Source organism: Rhyacophila brunnea, unplaced genomic scaffold (genome assembly GCF_057557595.1).
Source record: "Rhyacophila brunnea isolate RB1 unplaced genomic scaffold, BYU_Rbru_1.0 scaffold_15, whole genome shotgun sequence".
Lineage (NCBI taxonomy): Eukaryota > Metazoa > Arthropoda > Insecta > Trichoptera > Rhyacophilidae > Rhyacophila > Rhyacophila brunnea.
In genome coordinates, this window is record NW_028232806.1 from 33,847,675 (window position 1) to 33,871,494 (window position 23,820).

General features: G+C 35.6%; 1 protein-coding gene across 1 annotated transcript in view; it reads left to right on the forward strand.

Moving 5' to 3' along the window:
- Positions 1–23,408, forward strand: part of ssp3 (SCAPER domain-containing protein short spindle 3) — a 162,434-nt gene extending 139,026 nt beyond the window's left edge. The window contains exons 20-21 of the mRNA XM_085943312.1: positions 16,741–16,911; positions 21,922–23,408. Coding sequence (XP_085799438.1) covers positions 16,741–16,911; positions 21,922–22,017 — 267 coding nt within the window. The 3' untranslated portion in view covers positions 22,018–23,408. The remainder of the gene's footprint in view (positions 1–16,740; positions 16,912–21,921) is intronic.
- Positions 23,409–23,820: the final 412 nt, after the last annotated feature.

Here is a 23,820-nt window from a genome sequence, read left to right on the forward strand (position 1 = left end):
TAATAAGATGAGATTGATGATTATATTTTAGATATGACATTATTATCTTAGTGGGTCATATTATATTATGTAGTTCTTGCTGACTGGAATTTTTTCAATACCGGTAGCTCTCCGTTAAAATTTACAATATTTTTTTTTATCCAAGAAGCAAAATATACCTAGATCAAAATAACTAGCATATATTATTAAATAGGTATTTGTTTCTTACGTTGTATGTTATGTAGCCCAGGTGCTGGAATCGAATTCGTATACATAATTAAGGAGAGGCATTTGCGTTTTTGATTCATCTACCTGAGACGATAGTACCTATACACGAAAAATTGTAGTGCCAGGCCGGGAAGTGGTCGTGGCTCCCATTCCTCACCTCCGTCACTTGATGGTACTTGATGGGCACCGGTTTCGTGCCTCAAATTCGTATACATAATTATAATGTACGTAATTTATTTTGTGATTTATTTAACTAACTTTTGGTTGTGACTGCAACTAATAAAGTAAAGAGTAAAGCAATTTATAAAAAATATATAATATATCTAATATACATGACATGCCCTCGAAAATCAGGCACAATGCTAATTTCTTTGTGCTTTATGTGCATGTTCTGTATATCGGAAGACCTTGAATTTTTTTTCTAGCATACCTACCTCCATAGATACCTACTTATATACCTTTTTTCCGACCATGTCCGATCCTAATAGGATCATATGGGCCTCCACAGAGTAGAGGTTTTTATCAATAGATTTTTTTTACCTATATACACATTATCCATTCTTAACTCTAAATACCCAAATTATCGACTTACCAACTTTTGGCAGTAACCTCATGGTACGAAAAGCCATGCCAGGAAGTTGTCGTGGCTCCCACTCCTCACCTCCATAACTTGGTACTTGGATTCCGACCACTTCTGGTGCTGACAGCATGATTATTCGCATATTGCCATATTATACTCTCGTCTCGGGAAGACAAATAATGTCAAAATAAACCAAGTAGGTATATCACATTATGCAGGCGAATCTGGCTTTAGAATTTGTTACGTCATGCTATAGGTGTAATTCTTTTTTAAATATTATAGGTATGATTTTTGGACTATGCAGTAGGTGAATGTTAAACTAGTCCAAATACAAAAACAAATCTATATGAATAATGAATGATGATGAATGAAATCTCTTTAATATAAACAATACTTTAAAAATCGGCGAAGGTCCAATTTTAATGAAACTCAAATTTATTATACAATACATAAATGTCCACTTTCGTTTGTTGATGTTCTGTTGCATAATATGAACAGAGTGCGGTGGGCATCCCGTATGGTCTGTTCTCACGGGTCAGGTGTTGGCGACACAAAGGACACAGGTGTGACTTGTTTTTAAGTAGATAGGTGCCTTCATGCGAAAGTTATCCGAAAGGTCGACAATGGGAAATGACCTCCGTGTCGTCATATTGATCAATCCGATAAAAATTCATAACAAGATGATAGCCTTGTAAGCTGCAAATTGCTTTAACAAATACGGGTGGATAAGGAAAGAATTATTGCTGGACATATTGCGTTATTTTATTATTGCTTACAGACGAATTATTATTTATTTTATTTTTTATTACGACTAAGCCCCGTTTCAGACGGGACACCGGTGTCGCACTCGTATATAATAAGGAGGCCTTTGTATTATGTTTATGAACGCCCAGAGCTAATGAGTCAAAGCGTGTCCGGTACACTTTCCGTCGGCCGCTACATTCTCAAGCCGCCGATACACATGTTTTTATGACCGCAGCCAGTTTTATGTTCTAATTTATATTGCAAAATTATGCGTTGACTCATTAGCTCTGGGCGTTCATAAACATAATACAAAGGCCCCTTTATTCGAATACAAAGGCATCCTTATTATATACGAGCGCGACACCGGTGTCCCGTCTGAAACGGGGGTAAGTCTTGCATTTATACTCGGTCCCCGTGGCGAAGGGTGGATGTAGGCCGTTAAAATCTGACAAAAATAGTGCAAACTAAACTTTGTCAGACAAACGTATTTGTTTTCATTGAACTAAGACTAAGACTTCGCCCCACGATAGCCGCGCGGCATAAGCGTCGGACTATAGCGTCGTGGGTCCCAGGCTCGAATCCTGGGTCTGGTAAGTACACAAATTGTTTTTCAATTTGTGTATGAGTCAGAGTATGGACCTAAAAGGTTGAGCAAGTGGCTGACGTCCATTTCTCGTAAAAAAGATCTGTCAATACAAACCTCCAGTCTGTGGAAACCCATATGATCTTATTAGGATCGGACATGGTCGGAAAAGACTACAAGTGTGTAGATAGTGTGTTAGTTTTTAAAATTCAATTAAACCCTGACTAATCCAAGCCATAGTAGATAATAGTCAAAAAATATTTTATATAAGTACTTATAGTACTTTGAAACTGGATAAAACTCAAACCACTATCTTCATCTAGTGACAGTACCTATATACCTAATATTATTTCAGTCCAGAAAAATAAAACGTGCATTTCATTGTCATCCAGGTTCGAACCGTGGATCCGTTGCTTATAACCTCTAAAGCGATCGGCTGGAACTTTTCTCAATTAAATATGACACGTGAACTCTGAGAAGCTACCATTATTTCAAATCCTAAATGTACGATGTATAGGTAAATCACTCTACAGTGGCACCATGGGGGACTTGCAGTTGTAGTGGTGTTGTTTGTTAGCATTAAATCAAGCACTGCAGCAAACAATTCCAATACATACGCGAAACGCCTATGGTGCCACTGTAGAATGATTTACCTATACCTGCCACATGTCCGCAACGGCTTACTGTCTTACACCCTTCTTACAATGTGCATTCCGCTTGTTGTCATTTTTTCCTCTGGAAACGTCTCCAAGTGCCTACATACATGGTAGAGTCACCCGTATAGTAAGCACCAGTTAAAAGACACGATGCAGTTTTTGTTAGTTTTGATTGATGGCAAAATGTACCGCTAAATTTCCAATTGCTATCTCCATCAATATAATTAATCCAAACGTCATATAACTAGACGATTCCCATCGCGTCAAACTTGACCAACATAGTGTATGAATTGATATGAAGATATTCCCACGCCCTTATAAAATGTCGCGTCTGTGTTATTGCTACCTGCAGTTTTTTGTCTTCCGCACCTAATAAAAAATGTCGATCGCCGATCACCTGTCTATTTAGTAATGCAAGGTACCTACCTACCTACCTACATTGGAAACATTCATGTAATATTACGATACATACTTTGATATTTTACTAACCCTATCTGGTTTGTGCATTTTCGCAATGTATATTATTATTTGTATGATTATATTAGTACGGTGGTTCCCAAACCTTTTAAACTGAACAACGCTTTCAATACTGCCGTCCTCTGCATCGGCGAACATTTTCACAGCTTAAAAATATGTTCAATTCAATTTATTTATTTTTATTGAGGTATTGTGGATAATTTAAGACGTTCACAACATGACATGAAACATTATTATAAAGAAGAATAAAAAGTAATAAAAGCGATAAAAATGAAAATATAAAAAGAGAACATAATATAAACATACAAAAGCAGATAAAATACAATTATACATATTATAGAAGTTCAAAGAAGTACACCGACTTTACTAAAAGATCCTATTTTAAGAATTTATAAAATAGCATCCACCAAACTCACTCTCTGGTTATCTTAGTGTCGTTCAAAAGATTGCTTCATAGCCCGAAACAGCTGTCAACACACATAACTCAATTATCGTAGAATAGTTAACAAAAATGGTGTTTTTAAACTATTTCAATAGAGTTATACCGCGTAAACGCCAATTCAATTAGTAATTTCAAAAATATTTAAATGCTACAATGTGAGATTTGAACTGTATCCTATATATACCTATCAGGGTTTCCACAGTCTCGTGGAGGTCAACTGCTGCTTTTCAATAGTGCGTGCGTGCTACCTGTGCTCCTATACAGCTATCTTCTTCTCATTGTGCCATCCCCTAGCGGAGGTCGGCTACCATCAAGGCGATCTTATCTTTGTCGTCTGCTACCCGGAACAGTTCAGTGGAGTTGCACTCGTACCAATCACGGAGGTTCTTAAGCCACGAAATGCGGCGCCGTCCTCTGCTACGTTTCCCATTGATCTTTCATTGAATGACAAGTTGGGGAATGCTGTATTTTTGTCCTCTCATAATGTGGCCGAGGTACTGTAGTTTCCTGGTTTTGATACTACGTAGAACTTCTCGGTCCTTCCCCATTCGATTGAGAACTTCAACATTTGTCACCCGGTCGGTCCAAGGAAGTTTGAGGATGCGTCTATACAGACACATCTCGAAAGCTTTAAGTCTCTCCGCGGCTATGAGTCGTGGCTTTTGAGCTTTGACAATCGATGTCTTCGACACTGGTGCGACCGCTGTACAAACATTCGAGTTAGTAAGCTGACACGTCAGTCTTTGATATCGAATGTAGTAACATAGAGACACTTCACGTGGATTGGACACAGGTCCTGGATGTCGCCAGAGAGCGCCGTGGTATATACCTAAAAGCGATCTACGCGCTGCAGGTTTCACATGGGATGACGTAGCGATACCCGATGTTAATGGTCCGACCTTGTTCTTGTCCTGTGTTCCAATGCTGGAAAGCTGAGGCATGGTCTAAAAAGATCGTGACTAGGCGATGCGCGGATTGTGCAAATGCGCGAGCCGAACGAAATATAATTTGTCATAAAAATTCAACATGCATCCTTTTAATGTTATGTTTATTATTATATTCATAATCATAATAGTATATTCATTGCCATGTTTTCTTTTTCAAGTACATGCGGAACGTTTTTTAGTCATCTTTACACAATTTAAGAATATATTCCTCCGACGCCATCACAAAACAAATTGACGTGCTCGCACCTCGACTGTCGGCCTCCGATTGGCGACGACTGCGAAATTTCGTTTCACCTACTGTTGAAAATTTGTTTCCGTTTCACTTATGTATGCTCTTACAATAGTATAATCATCATCATCTCTTACAATAGTATAATAATGCTATACTTACATAGAAAAAAAAACCGTTGTGCTCCAAAAAAATAAATAAGCGCATAAAATTCTTCATGATTCACAATCTCACCAACCAGTATTTCTTACCAGTTGTATCTATCTACCTTCATAATTATCCAAAACAACACATGTAATAAATTATTATTGAGTTCCCATGGTATGTTAAGTTTGCCATCTTGACCAGTTGCAACTTGCACACGTGTGCGGGTTTCATTCATTAGCATAATGCTTTTTATTATTAATGACTAGATTATAATATTATATCGTATTTATTATGTTACCTTTTCCTCAATAAAATGATGTTAAATCTATCATGATAACCGTCATAATGACCGGGATGATTACTAATTCTTAGGGATCGATTTAGTGTGAGAAATTTAATTTCCCTTAGGTACGATATTTTGAATGTTAACACTTTTGTCGTTTTATGACTTTCTCGTTTTCTTTGCAATATAAATAGAAAGTCAGCGTTTCACAATATAACTAGGTATAATACAGTGGCGACGGGTGGAGGTAGACTGTTAAGATCCACCATAAATAGTGCAGTTTAAACTGTGTCAGTCAATAGGTATTTGTTTTCATTGAACTAAGAATACAATTTACGGTACTGTTCGTTTATCAGGAATACAGCGGAAAACACATTTTGAAAATAGCCGATAAACTGGATTATTTGTTAGGTTAACCTAACCTAACCTAACCCAAACTAACAAATAATCCAGTAAATCGTGTATTTTCAAAATGTGTTTTCCGCTGTATTCCTGATGACCGAACAGTACCCAATTTACGGATCGTGTTGGTTAGTTTTTAAAATTCAATTAAACTCTGCGAAACGAAACCATAATAAATAATAGTCAAAAACACTTGTCTATCTATAAAATATCTAAAATTATACCATTAAATCATACATAATTTTGGATACTTTATAGATAGAATAATATTTTTTTATCTATTATATTACTTTGTAAAAAAAATAACTAACAACATTTGTGTAATATGTTTTTCTAATTCAACGAAAACAAATAAGTATGAATGAAAAATTGTGTACAATTTTGTCGGATCGCCCAAAATATACCAAAACTATTATGGTTCGGTTTATGCAGGGTTGAATTGATTTTTAAAAACTAACGAACACCATTTGTAAATTATTGTAGTCTTAGTTCAATAAAAATAAATTCGTAGATATGACTAATAAAACTACAGGCCTCCTACTTAATTACGATATTTATAACGAGTAAAATGGTTATTAAAAAATATTAGCAAATCCAAGTATACGTTATAACTAAATATTTGGCGAGAGCCGGACGTTGGTTAGTAATTAAGGCAATTAATGATTCCTTAATTTTAAAAAAACACAAAAATCGATACTCAAAAATAACGCAATTTTATAAGCATTTCATGTACGACCTACTAATCCTAACCTAAAAAATAGGAGGCCCGTAGCTTAATTGGTTAAAGCATATTGGCGTGATACCAGTGGATATAGATATCTACGCATTAAAATCCCGTCGGGCGTCGTATTTTTTCAAATTTGATTTTTTCTAGTAGGTATATAATATCTGAGGTGTTTTCAAGTTATGTATGTCCAATATAATATAGAATTTTACATTCTCAAATCTTGTAAATTATTCGTTGAATAAAAGAATAATGGTTTATGTGATTGTTTCACTAGTTTTCAAAAAAATAAATATTTATAAAATTATAAAAAAATGGAGAATTACAAATAAATGTTTACTTACTCACACGTTGCATATTAATATTCCTGCCAATATGTCAAAGATTCTTAACAATATTCCATAATATTATCAACCTCATACAAATCATCTGCCGGATAATAACAGAATAATATTATTTATACACCATAAGAACTGACCGCCCGCATGTCTTTAAAATTACCTTTGCTCGTTAAATATTAAAAAATAAGTTTATAATGAATATGTGTACACGGTATTTCTTGTCAAAGTCGTGTTGGATCACAATAGTGGGTTTATAATATAATACCGTTGTATTTTTTTTATTATTTTTACCAGCCCTCATGTACATTGCAGAATAGCTTGGTGTTTTATAATATTTTCTAAAGACCAAAGAGTTCAGTCACATTTAATTTGTCCAGAAAGGTGGTTACATGTGAATTTTACCTATTACATATCTGACTCCTGACCATCACACCAGTCAATTTGTGACTGGACACGGCAGTGGCGAAGACTCCATACTAGGCAATTATTTAAAGCCTACCTTCTTAAGAAAAATATTTTTTAACTGCATATTGACATATTTATATACTTAATCACTTCATTATTTTATGTTATATAAAAATAATTTATTTTGCCAACGAGAGATGTCGTATATGTAGGAATGTATTACAGTATTACACAGTTTACAAAACAACTGCAAAGGTATTAAAAAATATACCACAGCGCACCGTAAATAAATAATAAACGCCGCTACGTCTCGACGTAAATAAATCTCCGATTATGTGTGAAATAATTCTGAATTTTTTTCGTATGGACTTTACGTCTCGTAACCTCAGCAAGTCTGCTGTTTTGTACGAAAGAAGATAAGCTCCTATCGCAGAGCCTAAAACATTCGCGCATAATATTGTTGTCATGACTGCGCACTTTGTCCAAAATCATTAATAGATAATTAGATAATTTAAAAAAATAATATCTACGGCATTTAATCGAATATTAATAAATACGTATAGATTGTTTCTAAAAATAAAAAGAAATTTTATCTAATGATTTTTGATGGGTATAAATTTGTTGAAAAATACGTAATTTGAACACATCGCTCATTTTTATGTCGTCAGTGAGTTTTTGAAGTTTCATTGAATTAGTGTGTCGTCGTCATTTATTAGTGTATTCATTAGTAGTAAATATCGTATTATCTTCTTATTTCTCTATAGTCTTATTATAGTGGATATACCTGACAAGTGTGCCCATCGGGCCGTCCGACTTGGTTGCTACTAAGGCCAGTTATCTTGCATTTTAAAAATTTGCGGCGTCTTACTGTGGGCGTGAAGATCTCTTCGCATATTTTTTGCTGTCCGTATGATTAGCTTCATTATTCTTGTTATATATACACTAGAATCATTTTTATTTTTATAATTTCCTTGTGCTCTTCTCCGGTGCATTAGAAAGTAACTCATTTAAACTCAGTCAGAGCTCACTTTGAGCGTAGCAACCTTAGTCCTGGGTATCTTCTCCTAGGGCATTCCCGGCCTAAAACTGAGCTAGATGCTACACATCGCCAATGTAGGGCAACGTGATACGCTCGATTAAGACACCGGGTGTGGTGCGTGGCGGATTTTGGTTTATTAACTTCAATTATATTACATTTTGCCGTAGCAAAGTTCATCGTGAGCCGTCTTACCAGTGAGAGATGGCCGTATGACATTGAGACCACGCGTTCGTGGAGCATTTTCAGGTAGTAATGTTTCAATTTTATAACATTCAATAAGAACATTAATTTGAGGTATGTAGGTACGGCTTGATACTCACGAGCACCTACTTGCTAACTTACTTTTTAATTATTCAAAATTTTCTATAAATATGTTTTATATAACATACGATATGATTGTACCTATTTCTAATTTACTTACCTAGGTAATTTCTTCTGCCTCTCTCTTGTATTCCTGTGGTTTTTATTAAGTGTTTTATTTAGATATGTATTTGATATCAATCCTATACGGCAGGGATGGCCAGTGCGTCGATCGCGAAGGTATCGCGGACATAATAATATATTGTACATACTATTTCTTGTTCGAACGAGTCAAAACTACTCGACGTTGAAATATAGTCATGCAAAGAACACAGGTGATGAGCTTAAACTTGGAAGAAATTCTACAGGAAAACATTAATAAATGTAAATTCCTATCCTTGCAATTTGACGAGTCTGCAGATTAGACGGATATTGCAAAACTATGCGTTTTTATTCGATTGGTTTTTGAAGATATGTCTGCTTCTGAATAATTATTAACAGTTTTACCACTGTAGGAACGAACCAGAGGAGAAGATAATATATTTAATGCATTTAAGTCGCATATTAATCATACTCGATTTCCTGTTCATAAACTAGTATTGAATTATAAAAATTGGATTTTTATTGTTCTCGCATTACAAGCGACTAGTCGATCCTAGAAAAAAAAACTGTGGCCACCCCTGCTATACGGCCATCAGTTTTCAATACAACGGTTCACGGTTAACTGTGATACGACCAACTTCATAGTACCTACAATTTTCTGAATACGAGCCAGAATTAGGATTGCGAAGGTAAACGCTAATAAATTCCTCGCGGCCGCGCCGGAATTTTGATCGCACCCAGATTTATGGGCGTGCAACACTTCTGCACCCCGTCGCGTAATATCTCCGTCTCTAAACCGTCCCTGTAATGTACCTACATCTAGACTGCTTCGTAGCTAGTTGTGATGTTTATGTAATTATATGCTGTAGTAACTCACCTCCATTGCACATCTGCTGTGGTCTACAAACGGCCATTCATGTACTGTAATAATGTGCTCAGAGAAAATATATCAACCACAGTTCGTCGTATTGCGACCACATATTGCGGCCCATATCGACTGCAAAATGTGGTCGTGAAGGCCGGGAATAATAAAATAGGGGCTCTGCGATCGCAGTGACTGTTTTAGAAACTCCCTCTATCGCCAGCTTCGATTAGAATCGATAGGCACAGCGTTTAACGTCTCGGTGCAAACAATAGGGGAACATGGGGCCGAGACAATCAACTCTAATATGATTACTGATTACAATCTGATCGAGTCTATCACAACTGTGAAAGCCGGGCATACTTTTCCGTCCGCTGTTTGCCTTTAATCAAATTAGTGGCCTCGGTGAAAGTTCAATAATTTCCCACAGCGCGAGCGGCGCTGACTGCAATCTGCATGCACAATGGAGATGTCAGGCTTGATTTTCAGGTTGGTGTGTTGGTGTCACCAAAAGTTCGGTTGTTAATATATACTAAAACCAAAAGTGAATTAAACGCAAATGTACATCCTAGAATGACCTAGAAGTACATAATATTTTCTTTGTCAGTTCTGTGTAGTCAGTAAAAGACAGCAGTCGAATATGGGGGATAGACTATATGAGTCGCTTGGAGTCATAACTCACATATTGCAATTTTTACATTTTTGAGTTAAATATGCCAAGTGATTCTAAATGCATTAATCTATATACAGAAAAATAGTTGGGTATCAAAAGTTACTTCAAACCATGTGAAAATCGTTGACAAAGTTCACTGTTGGTATCATAACTTTTTATGGTATTTATTGGTATCAACAGTTTTGTCACCAAGGCCTTTCTAACCAATCAGGGAGCTTTATTTCTCATAGTATGCTGTATGTCTGCAGCGTTAGGAGTAGTATATATATTTTAAAAAAATAATGTAAATCGAATCACTCATTAATATTCAAGGGAGTTCAATACTTTTCTTCTAATTACAAAAAAAAATACTCTGGTAGTTTTTTGCGATAATCTCAAAACTTGATTTTTGGAATATGTGAGTTATGACTCTAAGCGACTCATATTGTAATTTATACATTTGTCAGTGACTAATAATTATATTATATAGCAATCTCTTCATCAAGTGAATGTTCATTTGGAGCCTTGCCGAAGACTTTTCTCAAAGTCTTCCTTTGAAAGAAGACGAGCTTTCGATCCATCGATGAATGCTAACTGGGTGAGAGTTCTGTACCTATAGCTATATTTTTTTTAATGTCGCCTGCCGCGCTATTTTCCTTCATTTTTAAATATGAGGTTGTGCGATGCTATTTTTGATTGTTTTGTGTTGATACTCAACAACTTTACTCTATAATTCGAGTAGATGTATTAATAATTACAAGATAAAAAGAACTTTTTATATTTTGTGCTCAAACGTGTACTTGATATGAAGTAAATAAAAAAACAAACAAACAAACAAACAAATATAGAATACTGAAATGTCATTTTGACATTTCATTTTGATTTCCATAGTAACGCAGTATATATTAATAATTTAGTTGCTAGGACCACCAATACACAATACAATAGCAACCAATAATAGTCTTTTACTTTTTACGGATGTTTCTGAAATAACTTTCCATACAAAACAGAATTAACTGAAAATAAATTCAATTCTGCTTAAAGATGGCTAAAAGTATTAAAAGAATGCATTGGTATCGTGTTCTGATATATTCTAAAAGTTTGAAATGTCTAGCTAGTCGGGAAGTTAGTTAAAAATTGATTGCAAGATTTGTACTGGACAAACAACCACCGGACAAACAAGAATACGAGCTAATAAAAACGTTGTAAAAATACAAAGAATCGCTAAAAATAGGTACACTGAATACCTTTAATTTTAGTTCGATCACCGATTGGATAACGCTAGTGTTGTTCGTCACACTGCCTTTAACCTCAGCGATATGAAGGGTGGCCGGCCATGACATGGCCCCCACATCCTGAAGCGGGCTCCCAGGCCATGATGTATGAAGCGCCCCCCAACATATCGCTAAGGTTAAGGACAGTGTGGTGTTCTACAGTAGTCTTCCCCAAATGGTATTCCTTGTATTTTTAGCGATTTTTGGTATTTTTAAATAAATCCACTTGAACTGTTGGCCCTCGGCATCATTTATTATGAAGCACTGATCACAACCCCCTTTTGTAATAGCCAAGTAACAGGCGGCCCTTCACCATATTGGATAAGTAGTCATATTTATTAGTCCTTATAAGGCCTTAGAAACACACTAAAATTATTATAAAATAAAATTCTACTCACGAAACAGCGACCTATGTTTACTATTAGAGCAATTTGTAGTGTGTGTTTATCTCATTTAATTGCTCGACCCGCCACGCCAGGGCCCCCTAAGACTGGACCCCCAGGCTAAAGCCCTGTCAGCCCACTCTCCTTGGCATGTCAGCACAGATTCAGCATTTTATACCTTAAATAACTTAAATCGTTTCATGTTGGAAATGCATTGTATTAATAATTATAATAAAACACATTTTTTGTACTGAATCCACTTTTTTTATTATAGTTGTACAGGTTTCGTCCACCTCAGAGGGACATTTTCAACAAATTAATTAATATAAAAAGATGGATTCAGTACAAAAAAATGTGTTTTATTAATCATTAATTAATAACAGTAGCGAAGGGTGGAGGTAGGCTCCACCATAAATAGTGCACGTTAAACTTTGTTAGTCATACTAATTTGTTTATATTGGACTAAGACTACAATTTACAGATGTTATTGGTTAGTTTTTAATAATCAATTAAACCCTGCCTAAGCCAAACCATAATAATTTTGGTATATTTTGGGCGATACGACAAAATTGTGCACACTTTTTCATTCATACTTATCTGTTTTCGTTGGATATTTATTACACATATTGTCGGATCATTTTTTTAAATTCATTAAGCCCTGCCTAAAGCAAACTATAATAAATAAAAATATTATTCCATCTATAATTAGTTATGTATAATTTTATTGTATAATTTTAGATATTTTTTGACTATTATGTATTATAGTTTGGTTTACGCAGGGTTTACACCATCTGTAAAAATTGTAGTCCTATACAATGAGAACAAATACGTATGACTGACAAAGTTTAGTGTGGACTATTTATGGCGGATCTTAACAGCCTACGATAAAACGATAAATCTCTTCAAAAGATTCGACTAAACACGTTCGCAAAAAAGTTGATTCCTGTATTTTCTTTTACAGCAAGCATTCTTAGTGTATGAACATTGCAATGTGATAAAAAATGAATCAGTGTCATTCATGTGAGTAAGCCTTGTTCCGAATTAAGAAATGATTCAAGTCTTTCTAATGATTCGATTCCTCTTGTGATTAATAATTCGTCTTATCAACGGCGGCCGGTGAGTAACTAATAAATGGGATTGAATTGAATAAACCCCGTGCGACCGTCGCGACATTTCATTGTCGTGTTTGCTCCTGATTGGTGATTGAGATCTTATCTCGACATTTCTAAAATGTGTGACGTCGCGTGGTTCGTGTTATTCGATGGGGTGGCCACACGGCTCATGAATACCAAATTAATTTTCAAAAAAATCACTCGTTCACTAGAGACCGACAAGTTTAAGAACATACATAAGTGAAACGGCAAATAATTTTCAACAGTAGGTGGAACGAAATTTCGCAGTCGTTGCCAATCGGAGACTGATAGTCGAGGTGTGAGCACGTCAATTTGTCTTGTGATGGCGTCGGAGGAATATATTCTTAAATCGTGTCAAGATGACTAAAAAACGTTCCGCATGTACCTACTTGAAAAAGAAAACATGTCAATGAATAAACTATTATTATTACGAATATAATAATAAACATAACATTAAAAGGACATATGTTGAAATTTTATGACAAATTATATTTCGTTCGGCTCGCGTCACTTTCACAATCCACGCATCGCCTAGTCACCATCTTTTTAGACCATGCCTCAGCTGAAGTATAGCCTTAACGTGAGGCTCACAGGCAACACGTCAGCTGTGTGCAGCGGAGCCTCACGTTGAACTTGTCGGTCTCTAGCGAAGTAAGCCGGAGAATTTACGAATATAGAATTTGTCGACAATAGCGGTTCGGAACGAAATTAGTGAAAGAAATATATTTTTTTAATTTGTTTTGTTTATTACATGAATGAACGGATTACAAAGTACAATGTAAACTTCCAGATCCAGTGAGATCGCAGAGAGCTCTGCACATAAAATGGCCGCCGGAACGCACTTATCGACGCTAATTTTCCCCCACCCATCTTGTCAACCCTAAGATTCCGTTGTATATTATATTCCGTGAACACCTTAAAGGAACTTATTTATAGTATTTATTTTTTATATTATTTATTGTTATAACTCATTAAATAAGTCTTCAAGAAAAGACTTTCACGGTTGATTGATTTATCGTAATAGATTTTGAGTTTTCATCACGCGTTCTGCTTTCTTTCTTCGACGTTTATCGAAAATACGCGGTGAAAACCCAAAAATCTTTTATGATATTCAGTGTTGTTTATTATCCGTGCTCCTCTCTCAATGGACACATTGTATTAAAGAATTCATTTTAACTCAGTCATAGAACATTAGAGTGCGTAACGACCTCGTTCTTGATTTAACTGCTCCTGATACATTCCAGTGCATCTATTCTATACACAAGACTGCTATAGGCCGCTATCGGGAGCTATCGAGGGTAGTTTTTAATTTTTTTTATCGAAGTATTAGCACTTATTGTAACAATTACAATAAGTGCTAATACTTCGATAGCACGAATGCACAGCACGATAGCACGAGTGCACAGAACAGCGACTCGCGATGATATCATCACAAGTTTTTTGGAATAAGTTTACTGGGCCACACATACTGAGTATGGGTAGTTTCATCCGAAACTTGAATACACAAACTGGTGACAGTATTTCCAACTCACCTCTAGTGTATCTCCGGACATTTCGTTTCAATTCCGGTGTCTTGTATCTGTATTATGTGATAGTTTTGCCTTCGATACTAAGACGACTAAATGAAACATTTATGAAAATTACCGTGTGGTCACCGGAATGTCGCGCCGCTTAATACGGCCGTGTCCAAGAAACCGGTAGCCGTGTGATCCGATTAAAACAACCGTGATTGACATTTCGGTATGACCGCCCGTGTGAATTTAATTTCTAGAATTGTAATAATAATTTGTGTACCGACCATTTCAATAATATCTCTCATCGACTACGCCTTTTTTCACTCATTCGACTTACGTTACTCAACATCATGTTACATTTCAACCACAAGACGCCATAGTATTTTTTATGTATTCTTTACGTCACTATTAGCCTGACAAAAATTATGGTATTGGCGATAATTTAAGTGGACTGTAATGTATGGTTATTCAGATAGTAGGTAGGATGAACTCCCGGCAATAACCTTAGTATGGTGAGCATGACTGCATATTTTTCAAGCAATTTCTACTTATAGATAATATTGTGTGATCATCAAATTGATACAGATAGAGAAAGAAATCAAAATACCTTTTTCTAAGATAATGGCGTTTGAAAATTTTCCACAAATTTTCATTTCAATGTTTAAAAAGCCTTGATTTTTTAAAATTAAATTTTACAGTTTAGCAAATGATCAACCTAGACATTCCCGTTTATAATTGAATTAATGATTAATCCAACAAGGGGTTATTGGATTTTATGACCCGTTGAAGAAATGTTTTTTTTTTATTATTGAATTATAAACATCAGACAATTCTACGTCAAATGGGGTCTAGAACGATTTGGCACCGGGACAACTGGACGCCATGGAATTCGAAAATAAATAGGTACTTATAGGTAGGGCAGAGCGGGGTCATTTGAGCCACGGGGTCACTTGCGCCACCCTTAGTATCACTCTTACGCTGCATTATAGATGCAAGCGGTAGATTCCGAACAAAGCGGGAGGGGTAGGCAGCCAATCCGCAAATGCATCTGTCACCGTCCGGTGTTCGATGTGACTGTGAACGTGCGATGTTACTATTTTCACACCAAAAGTAAAGAAAGCAGTTCCTCATACTTTTTGGTCTCAAGACTCTCAAGCACATGTCTGTGGTGTTACGGCAATCAAGCAAATGTATTTTGATTTAAAAATAGTGTGTTTATGCGATGACAGTATCAAAAATAATCTATTTTCAATAGTCTTTGGGGGGCTCAATCCAATTAGTAGTAATTTGGGGAAGGGGTCATTTGAGCCATAACGAACGTACACATGAGAGTAACAGTTACACCTGAGAAGGACCAGCTTGCTGCAGAACAGAGTAATCGGAAAAGTGAGGGTAGCGAGAAGATAGTAAAGTCGAAGAAACTGACAGTGAAGAAAGCTATTTTGAAGAGTCCTCTGAATCTGATGAAGAGACACGACCTGTTAAGAAAACTAAAAATCTCCGAAAGAAGAAAAAAGTACAGACAAGTATAACTATATGTTCCTATTGTTTTCTAATAACTTGGATTAAAGATTTAAGAAAGATTTTGTTTGTATTTTATATTGCTCTGATGAAAAAAAACCTTTCTATGCCCACTGGCTCAACTAACCCCATTGGGTGGCTCAGTTGACCCCACCTAGTGGGGTCAACTGAGCCATCTGGCATTTGTGACATTAATGTAAATTTAGTCTTGTAAACATCGTCTTTGTTACAGTTTTTTGATGGAGTTACATGACCAAATAAACAACTTAACTGTTTTAAAAGATATCATTTATTATTTCTTCGTTAATTAGGAGCTATACTGCTTTGAGCAAAATCATGATCAAGTGACCCCGCTCTGCCCTACTTTAAAAAAAATATTTAATATTATTGTTCATATTTAAATGATTATATTATGATTTAATAGTTGGTGAGAATGTAAATATGCGTAAATAATGATTTAATCGTGCATATGTGTTTTTGAAACATGAGTTATATAAAGCCTTAGGCATGGTAATTCTCAATCCGCAATAAAGAATACATTTTGTTAAGAGTAAAATGAATTAAAACTACTGAGTAGTAGATAGGAACTGATTAAAATACCTCGCCTATGTTCTGTATACGTGTCTAAGACAGTGCGGCGTCCAATTGTCCAGAGTCCAGCCGTCCCATTCCCGTCAAATGGCATTATTAACTTCAAAACCTTGAAATTTTGAGTTGTTTCCCTATAGAACTAGGCCCTAGGGCATCGAAATGGAAACCGCCTATATCATGATATTTTCCTTTGTCCTACCAGAGTCTTCTGACAGCCGGTTCGTCTCCATGCGTGGTCCAGCAGCTAAGCACCTTACCGTTCCGGTACTTCAGTGGCAGCGAACACTCTCAGATGCTACTCCCCGTGTTGATAGCTTGTTCCACCAACTGTGATGCAGCCGTTAGACTCCTCAAACAAGAGGTTTCACAACAGGTAAGCAAACTAAGTTAAATCTTTGTCATCCAAGGCAGGTATTAATAAAAACCCTAAACACGAAATTACACAGTTAAATACATCACTATAAAATGCGGAAAACGGGAGCAAAGAGCACGAATTGTTATCATTGCCCCCGAAAATAATAGCAGGGTTCAATAATTTACATGTTACAATTCTGACACACGTTGTCAAAAACCATGACCGGGGAGAGCTTATAGACAAGGGCCTTTGCCGTGTTCAGGGTACCATAAAATAAATTATAGATACACATAGCAAAACAAAAAATACCCACTGATGCTAAATATCAGATTTAAATCGGTCAGATCATCAAGGTCGCCGAGATGGATGGAAAAAACGGGATTCGGTTAGTGTGTTCCGGCGGCCATTTTATACTATGATATCTCAACCATACAAGCGCACCCAGATAGTGTCAACTTTAGACTATAGATACATCTAGACGCCACCCATTGCATTGATAAATGAAGCCGCGTGCAGTGCGTTTGGTTTGTGGGCGAGCGAACGCATTCGTATACAAATGTTTGAAACAATAGACCATTTCGCTAGTGCTCGCACTAGACGCTCAGAATTAAAATATAATTTTTTATTTTTTTACGTTATAAAGTATTTTTAAACGGTTAAAATGCAACGATTAGGTAAAGATATCCATAATTTAAGTTATTTTAAAGAAACACTAGGTCACTTGATATTAAAATATATAATAATATACAAATAAATTATCACGAACATGTATTAACTTACCTATGAAACGTAATACCATCTTCTCGCTTATCAGTACGGCTACCACATTTTAATACAACACACAGAACCATCTTTTCTACTTAATTAAATAAAAATATATACCACTGACTGTATGTTTAACACAAAAAATATCAATTTTAGCAACACGCGCTCACAAGTTATCGACCCTTAGTTAAGCAACAAACTAAGATTTGGCGGCGACACCATAGCAAATCATCTCACACATCTGTAAACCTTTTATCATACTCTAGCGCGTGTCGCAGAGATTATAAGGGTGCCGAATACTTTCTCACTCGCACTTATGCATCGTATTTGTGCAGGCCTTGGTGTCAACACAGTACAATCTCAATTATTAATACCGTCACCACAAACTTTTTTACTGGCTTATATCACGCAAAAAGTACGCATTATTTTGTGGGCCGCAACATGTTGGTAACATTTTCAAGATCATTTACAACCTTTAAACGTTTGTTCGGGTTCCGGGTTCTCAAATCTATGCTAATACGATTCCGGGGTTCGGTTTTGATTCGGTTCCCTGCTCTGGTTTTCTGGACAGCTTGTTCTCGGCAACAGTGGCGGCGTAACCCTCGCCGAAATTATTTATTTATACATTTATTTTATCCTCGTGGTGTTTTTATGCGCGACCCCTTTTAGTGACATCTCTGCGCGCCAGAAAGCGCAAACTCATTACAATAACTTATCCGCTTCCCGTGCAGTGCGTCCTGTACTTTACTCCAAGTAATTTTCCTGCTAACTATCCTGGGAAATGTCTACTTAGGAAGTCTGTTTACCGTGTCATGTGAGTTGTTTCCTTACACGAAAACTTTTTGATGATGCCAACGTGCACTCTCTTTGGGTTTCGTATAATATTTAATCACCGTGTGTTGTCGGTTAATCGGTATTACCACATGCTGAAAGGTTTTCACTTACACTACTTGGAGAATATGTGGGACCTATCACAAAAAATCATTTCTAATTTAGGAAAATTTATCCAATATTTATAGTTATTTTGGAAAGTGTACATAACAAATTTAAACTACTTTTAAGTGGCACGTACCTACTATCTTTTTTAGTTCAGATAATTGAAGACATTTTTGTAACAATTATAATACCTCAATACATACTTATGATAAACTACCCTCGATAGCCGCCGACAGCATTGGCTACATATAAATTGTACGTAAAACATTTCACGGTGGCATAGTGCGCCGTGAGCTTTCTTATCTTAAAGAGATGACCGTACGCTATACGGTCTCCAATTTTATTAGATTCAATGTGAACATTAATTCAATTTTCATAGTTGATTTTGGCAAAATTTATGAATTCAAGAATGAAAACCTAACCTAACAAATAATTCAGTATATCGGCTATTTTCAAAATTTGTTTGCTGCTGGCTTCCTGCAAAGTGTAAACCGACAAGAACCGTGTTTGTTTAGACATAAATTTTATGTCAGTACTATACGACCCAAAGAGGTTGACATTCTTTAATATGGTTACATATAAGTTGCACGTATGCAGTTCATCGTGGGACACTTATTCGTGCGCCGCAGTACGTGAAACATGAGTTCGTATAACATTGTATCAAATGACGAGTTCTTCGTTGAACATTTCACCATTTTACAAAATGCGGCGATAGTTTGCAAATAGTACTGTTCCAATTAGATTAACCCTAACCTAACCTATTAAAGACATCTCCACATGTTGTAGCATACGTACAAATATACTCCACGGTGAAATATTCAACGAACAACTCGTCATTTGATTAAATGTTACACGAATTCATGTTTCACGTTCTGCGGCGCACGAATAAGTGTCCTGCGGTGAACTGTTTACGTACAAATTTCCGGATACGCTTTAATATACGGCCATATATTTCCTATACAACTTTTCACGGTGAAATGTGATACGGTGAACTGCATACGTACAACTGCCTTGTGTATAGAATAGACCCGCTGAGCGACCATTGTCTAAATTAGAAATAATTAAGTTATTCGGTCTAATTTTAATATTTCAAAAAGTGACCGTTGTGTATTTCAAAATTGGAAAGAAGCACTTTTGCTTTTGGCCTACGCATATATTATAAATTAGCCATGACAATGATTAAGATGTCTCTATATGTGGGTGTCTATTATCTATGAGCCAGGTGGTCTGTCCCGCAAATTGGCATTAAAAAAGCGATTGTCCTTCCAGTACAGCAGTCTACTCCACGTGTCTTCCTCTATCTCCCCTGCATCCCTTTGTTTATTCGTTCGCAGTTTATCAATTATGTAGGAGAATCACCGCCGTACGTAACGATATCAGGGATGCCGATTTTGGGCACTGCCTGAGAGCTTTGGGACTCTTTGCCGCACTCACTGCCAGAAGTGATCGCCTAATTGGACTTACTTTATGAAGCTTTTCTGCTCGTGAGCTTTTGTTTACCAGATAAGGCCACCCGCTCACGCAGAAACTAAAATCCGACAAACTGGTTGCTGATGGAACGCATAAACTGGCCAGTGCTGATGCTTCGCACACACCGAAACCTAATAATCTCATAAACTCAAACTATTAAACCCATTGTCTTTCCTACTTCATTTTCAAGCTTTTTCCGTAATATCTTTACGGAAATATTATGGCAGGAGTATTTCTCAACATCTACATTACAACAATTAACGAGATTGTTGTGGATTGATTTTTGACATGAATGACATGTACGTGTTATAAAATAGGTAGACGTGTCTTACACAATTTTGAGACAAAAATGATATATACAAGATATTGTTGCAATCAAAGAACACAAAAATAACTATAAGTACTTTTCCTTTTGGGTGTGGTTGTAAGAAGTATGGGATAAACTTATTCTTCTTCTTCTTTCACCCTGTCACGCCCCAATATTGGGGCATATAAGGCTAGCACAAGTACACGTCACTTCCCTTGGTCCAACGCCAACTCTCGTGCCTCCCGCAATGCCAGACCTGCCTGCGTAGGTCACTTTTGTAGCATCGCTACACAGGGTGAGTGAGGGCCGGCCACAGCGATGGAACTCCTGAGGCCATAAGCGTCGCACTCTGGCGGCATCTGGAACACACTAACTCGAGTGTTTGTATCGCGGTCGTACTAGTGTACTCCTAAGAATCGGCGGACACATGGATTCTCAAAGCTCATAAGCCGAGACTTTTAAAGCTTTTGTAAGATGCATTATTGATTAATTTAATAAAACGCAATTTTTTTTTTTATACTTATTCCACTTTTTTATTTGATAAATTTTGACCGGTTTCGTCCATCTCAAAGGGACATTTTCAACTGTTGAGACAAACGAAACCGGTCCAAATTTATCAAATAAAAAAGAGGAATACTTAAGTATCTACAAAAAAATGCGTTTTATTAAATTAATCAATAATACAATGCGGTTCCACCATGTATTGACAGTTAACGCAATTTGTAAAATAACGTCACACAGCCATACAGTAACGCAAGTAGTACGCACGCGTTGAACAATCGACATTTTGGTTCTCACGGAATACAGCCTTGACCTCCATGCCATACCCATGCGGATTCCAAGTTCACTGGATATACCACCATCGTCGGCATCTGTGGTATTAAAGAATACAATAGTATGTTACATTGCATTGTCTTTGCATATTTGACACAACCAAACCGACCTAGTATCCGCGTCGTCGCGGTGCTAACGTAGTAACTTGCAGGGCCGTGTGTCTTAGTCCTAAGGTGTCATACATTAGTATTTTTTTCATACTGCGTTAACAACCACTTCTTAGCCTGTGAATATTTAACTATTTGTTCGAGAAAACCGGTGGAAATGACACATGCTCATACTGCTCGTGTTTGTAGTTAACCAATGAACAATCGTGGATGTGGATGATTGTCTACGTTTAACCCATTTCTTGAAAACACCTCAGATACTAACTAGAAAAAATCATATTTGACAAAAATACGATGCTCGACGGGATTTGAACGCAAAATTGCTATTTTATAAGCATTTCATGTATGACCTACTAGTTTAAATTGTCGTAATTAGATAGGGGGCTCGTAGCATAATTGGTTAATGCACATTTGGCGCGATACCAGTGGGTTATACGGGTTCAAATCTCGTCTTCAAGTCATGTATGTTCAATATATGGTATGTTACATTCTCAAAATCTTGTGAATTATTCGTTGAATAAAAGAAATGGTTTATTAATCCATTTCGTTGTAGCTAAGTAATTTCATCCAGTGGAGTATTTTAAGAATATTATGCTTCTTTTTTTTCAGTTACTGGATGACTTCAAGAATTCAGAAGTCGGCAAGAAATCCAAGCTGATTGGCCTGATGGTGCAGGAGAAACCTGAAGTCTCAACCGAATCTTAAATAATTTATTACTAATAGAACGTATTATTTTTTCACCAAATCAAACATACCTGTGAATCTCTCTCGTATTAATTAATTACCCAAAACTATCCAAACATTGTATTACGCATATATGAAAATATAAAATTGAATGTATACCTAATTGAAATTTATGATAAAAGCACAAACCTACAATATCTTAGTTTGGTAATACTTCCAAATTATAATTTACATTAAGATTTTCCTTCCATGAAAATCTTGGAACATCGTCGAATTTTTTACGCATTTTAATTTAATTTTAATTTTAACCTTAAACCTACCATGTTTTTATTGGAAAATACGGTGTTTAATTTTATCCATACATGATAACATTTTTTGGTTACGTGATGTTTAATTTCACGTCACTTTTATATCTCTGACTTTGACGAATCTAGAACATGTCAATTCACCACGGAGGCGACTATCTTCAACTTGCCATCCAAATTGACAGTTAATAATAATGTATAATTAATACATATATATCGTCACCTCAATACTACAACTAGATAACTCTGATTTGGTTATTGTTGGGAAAATGAAATTTAAACTTTACTTGTTTAACATAAATCTAGACTATAATTATTATTTAAAATAAAAATGGAAAATTGTGCTGGTATAATTGGAAATTGTATGAAAAAATATTGTAGATATATTATTTTATTTATTTAATGCATTTATGGTTTTAAAGTTATCTAATATTTTCACAAAACACAAAATTAATATCTACAGTTTCCATTAACTTCTGACTTACATAGTTGTATCATTTTGTAAAGAAGGGAATGTAGAATCATATTCAATAACTATCTCAAAAACAGTGAAAATCAAGTTATCTAGTTGTAGTATTAAGGTGACGATATGGATTGGGTACTACATATTATATCATATCATTGCAAAATATTTATTTTTCTTGCACATGTGGTTGTAGCAGTGTAGAAACTGGTTGTGTTTTTTTTAATGAATAAATGCACTCTTTTATATTACGAGGTAAAGGACTTGCTTTATGTTTAAATATTATAGTAATCTATCTGACTTTTACAATATTTTATTTTAAATAACTTAGTTCATTGAAATTAACTAACAGTGCAATCAAATCTAATGTCACTTTACACTATCTATAATAACAAATATATAGGTGGATAATTCATAAATATATACAATATTCTATATACTTAAGCAACAGTATATTTTACTTGAAACTGTTATTTGCACGATACAACAAAATCTTATCGTATTACAGTAAACTAGATCTTGGCAAACTTATTTGATGACGGGCCACATTAGGAATATAAAATGTACAGCGGCCGCAAGTAAATTACTATTTTTAGACATAGGTACCTACATTATTTATTATCATGATAAAGGAACTTCAACATAAAAAAAATAATAAATGATTTTCTAATAGCCAGCAATCTAATGAGAAGAATGAAACTGTTTTACATTTTTTTTTAATTTCAGGTGTTCACTTTGTAGTTGAGATTCTTAAAACTGCTTGTAAATGTTTGATCTTAAAGAGTTTTTATTGATATTCATAATTGAAAATATTTCTTCACATATAACACAATATTTTGATCCAAAAATAACCGACATTTTTCCAGCAGATTTTTCCGAATTAAGAGTGTTGTAAAATTTGCAGGTTTCTTCTCGACTGCAATTCATGTCAAATTCAAATTTTATTTTTTATAAGGCGTTGAAATGTAGAAAAAGTAAACTTATTTATAAAAAAAAAACTATTAAAGCTCGTGGGCCTCCCAGAAATACTTGGCGGGCCGTAGTTTGCCTAGGCCT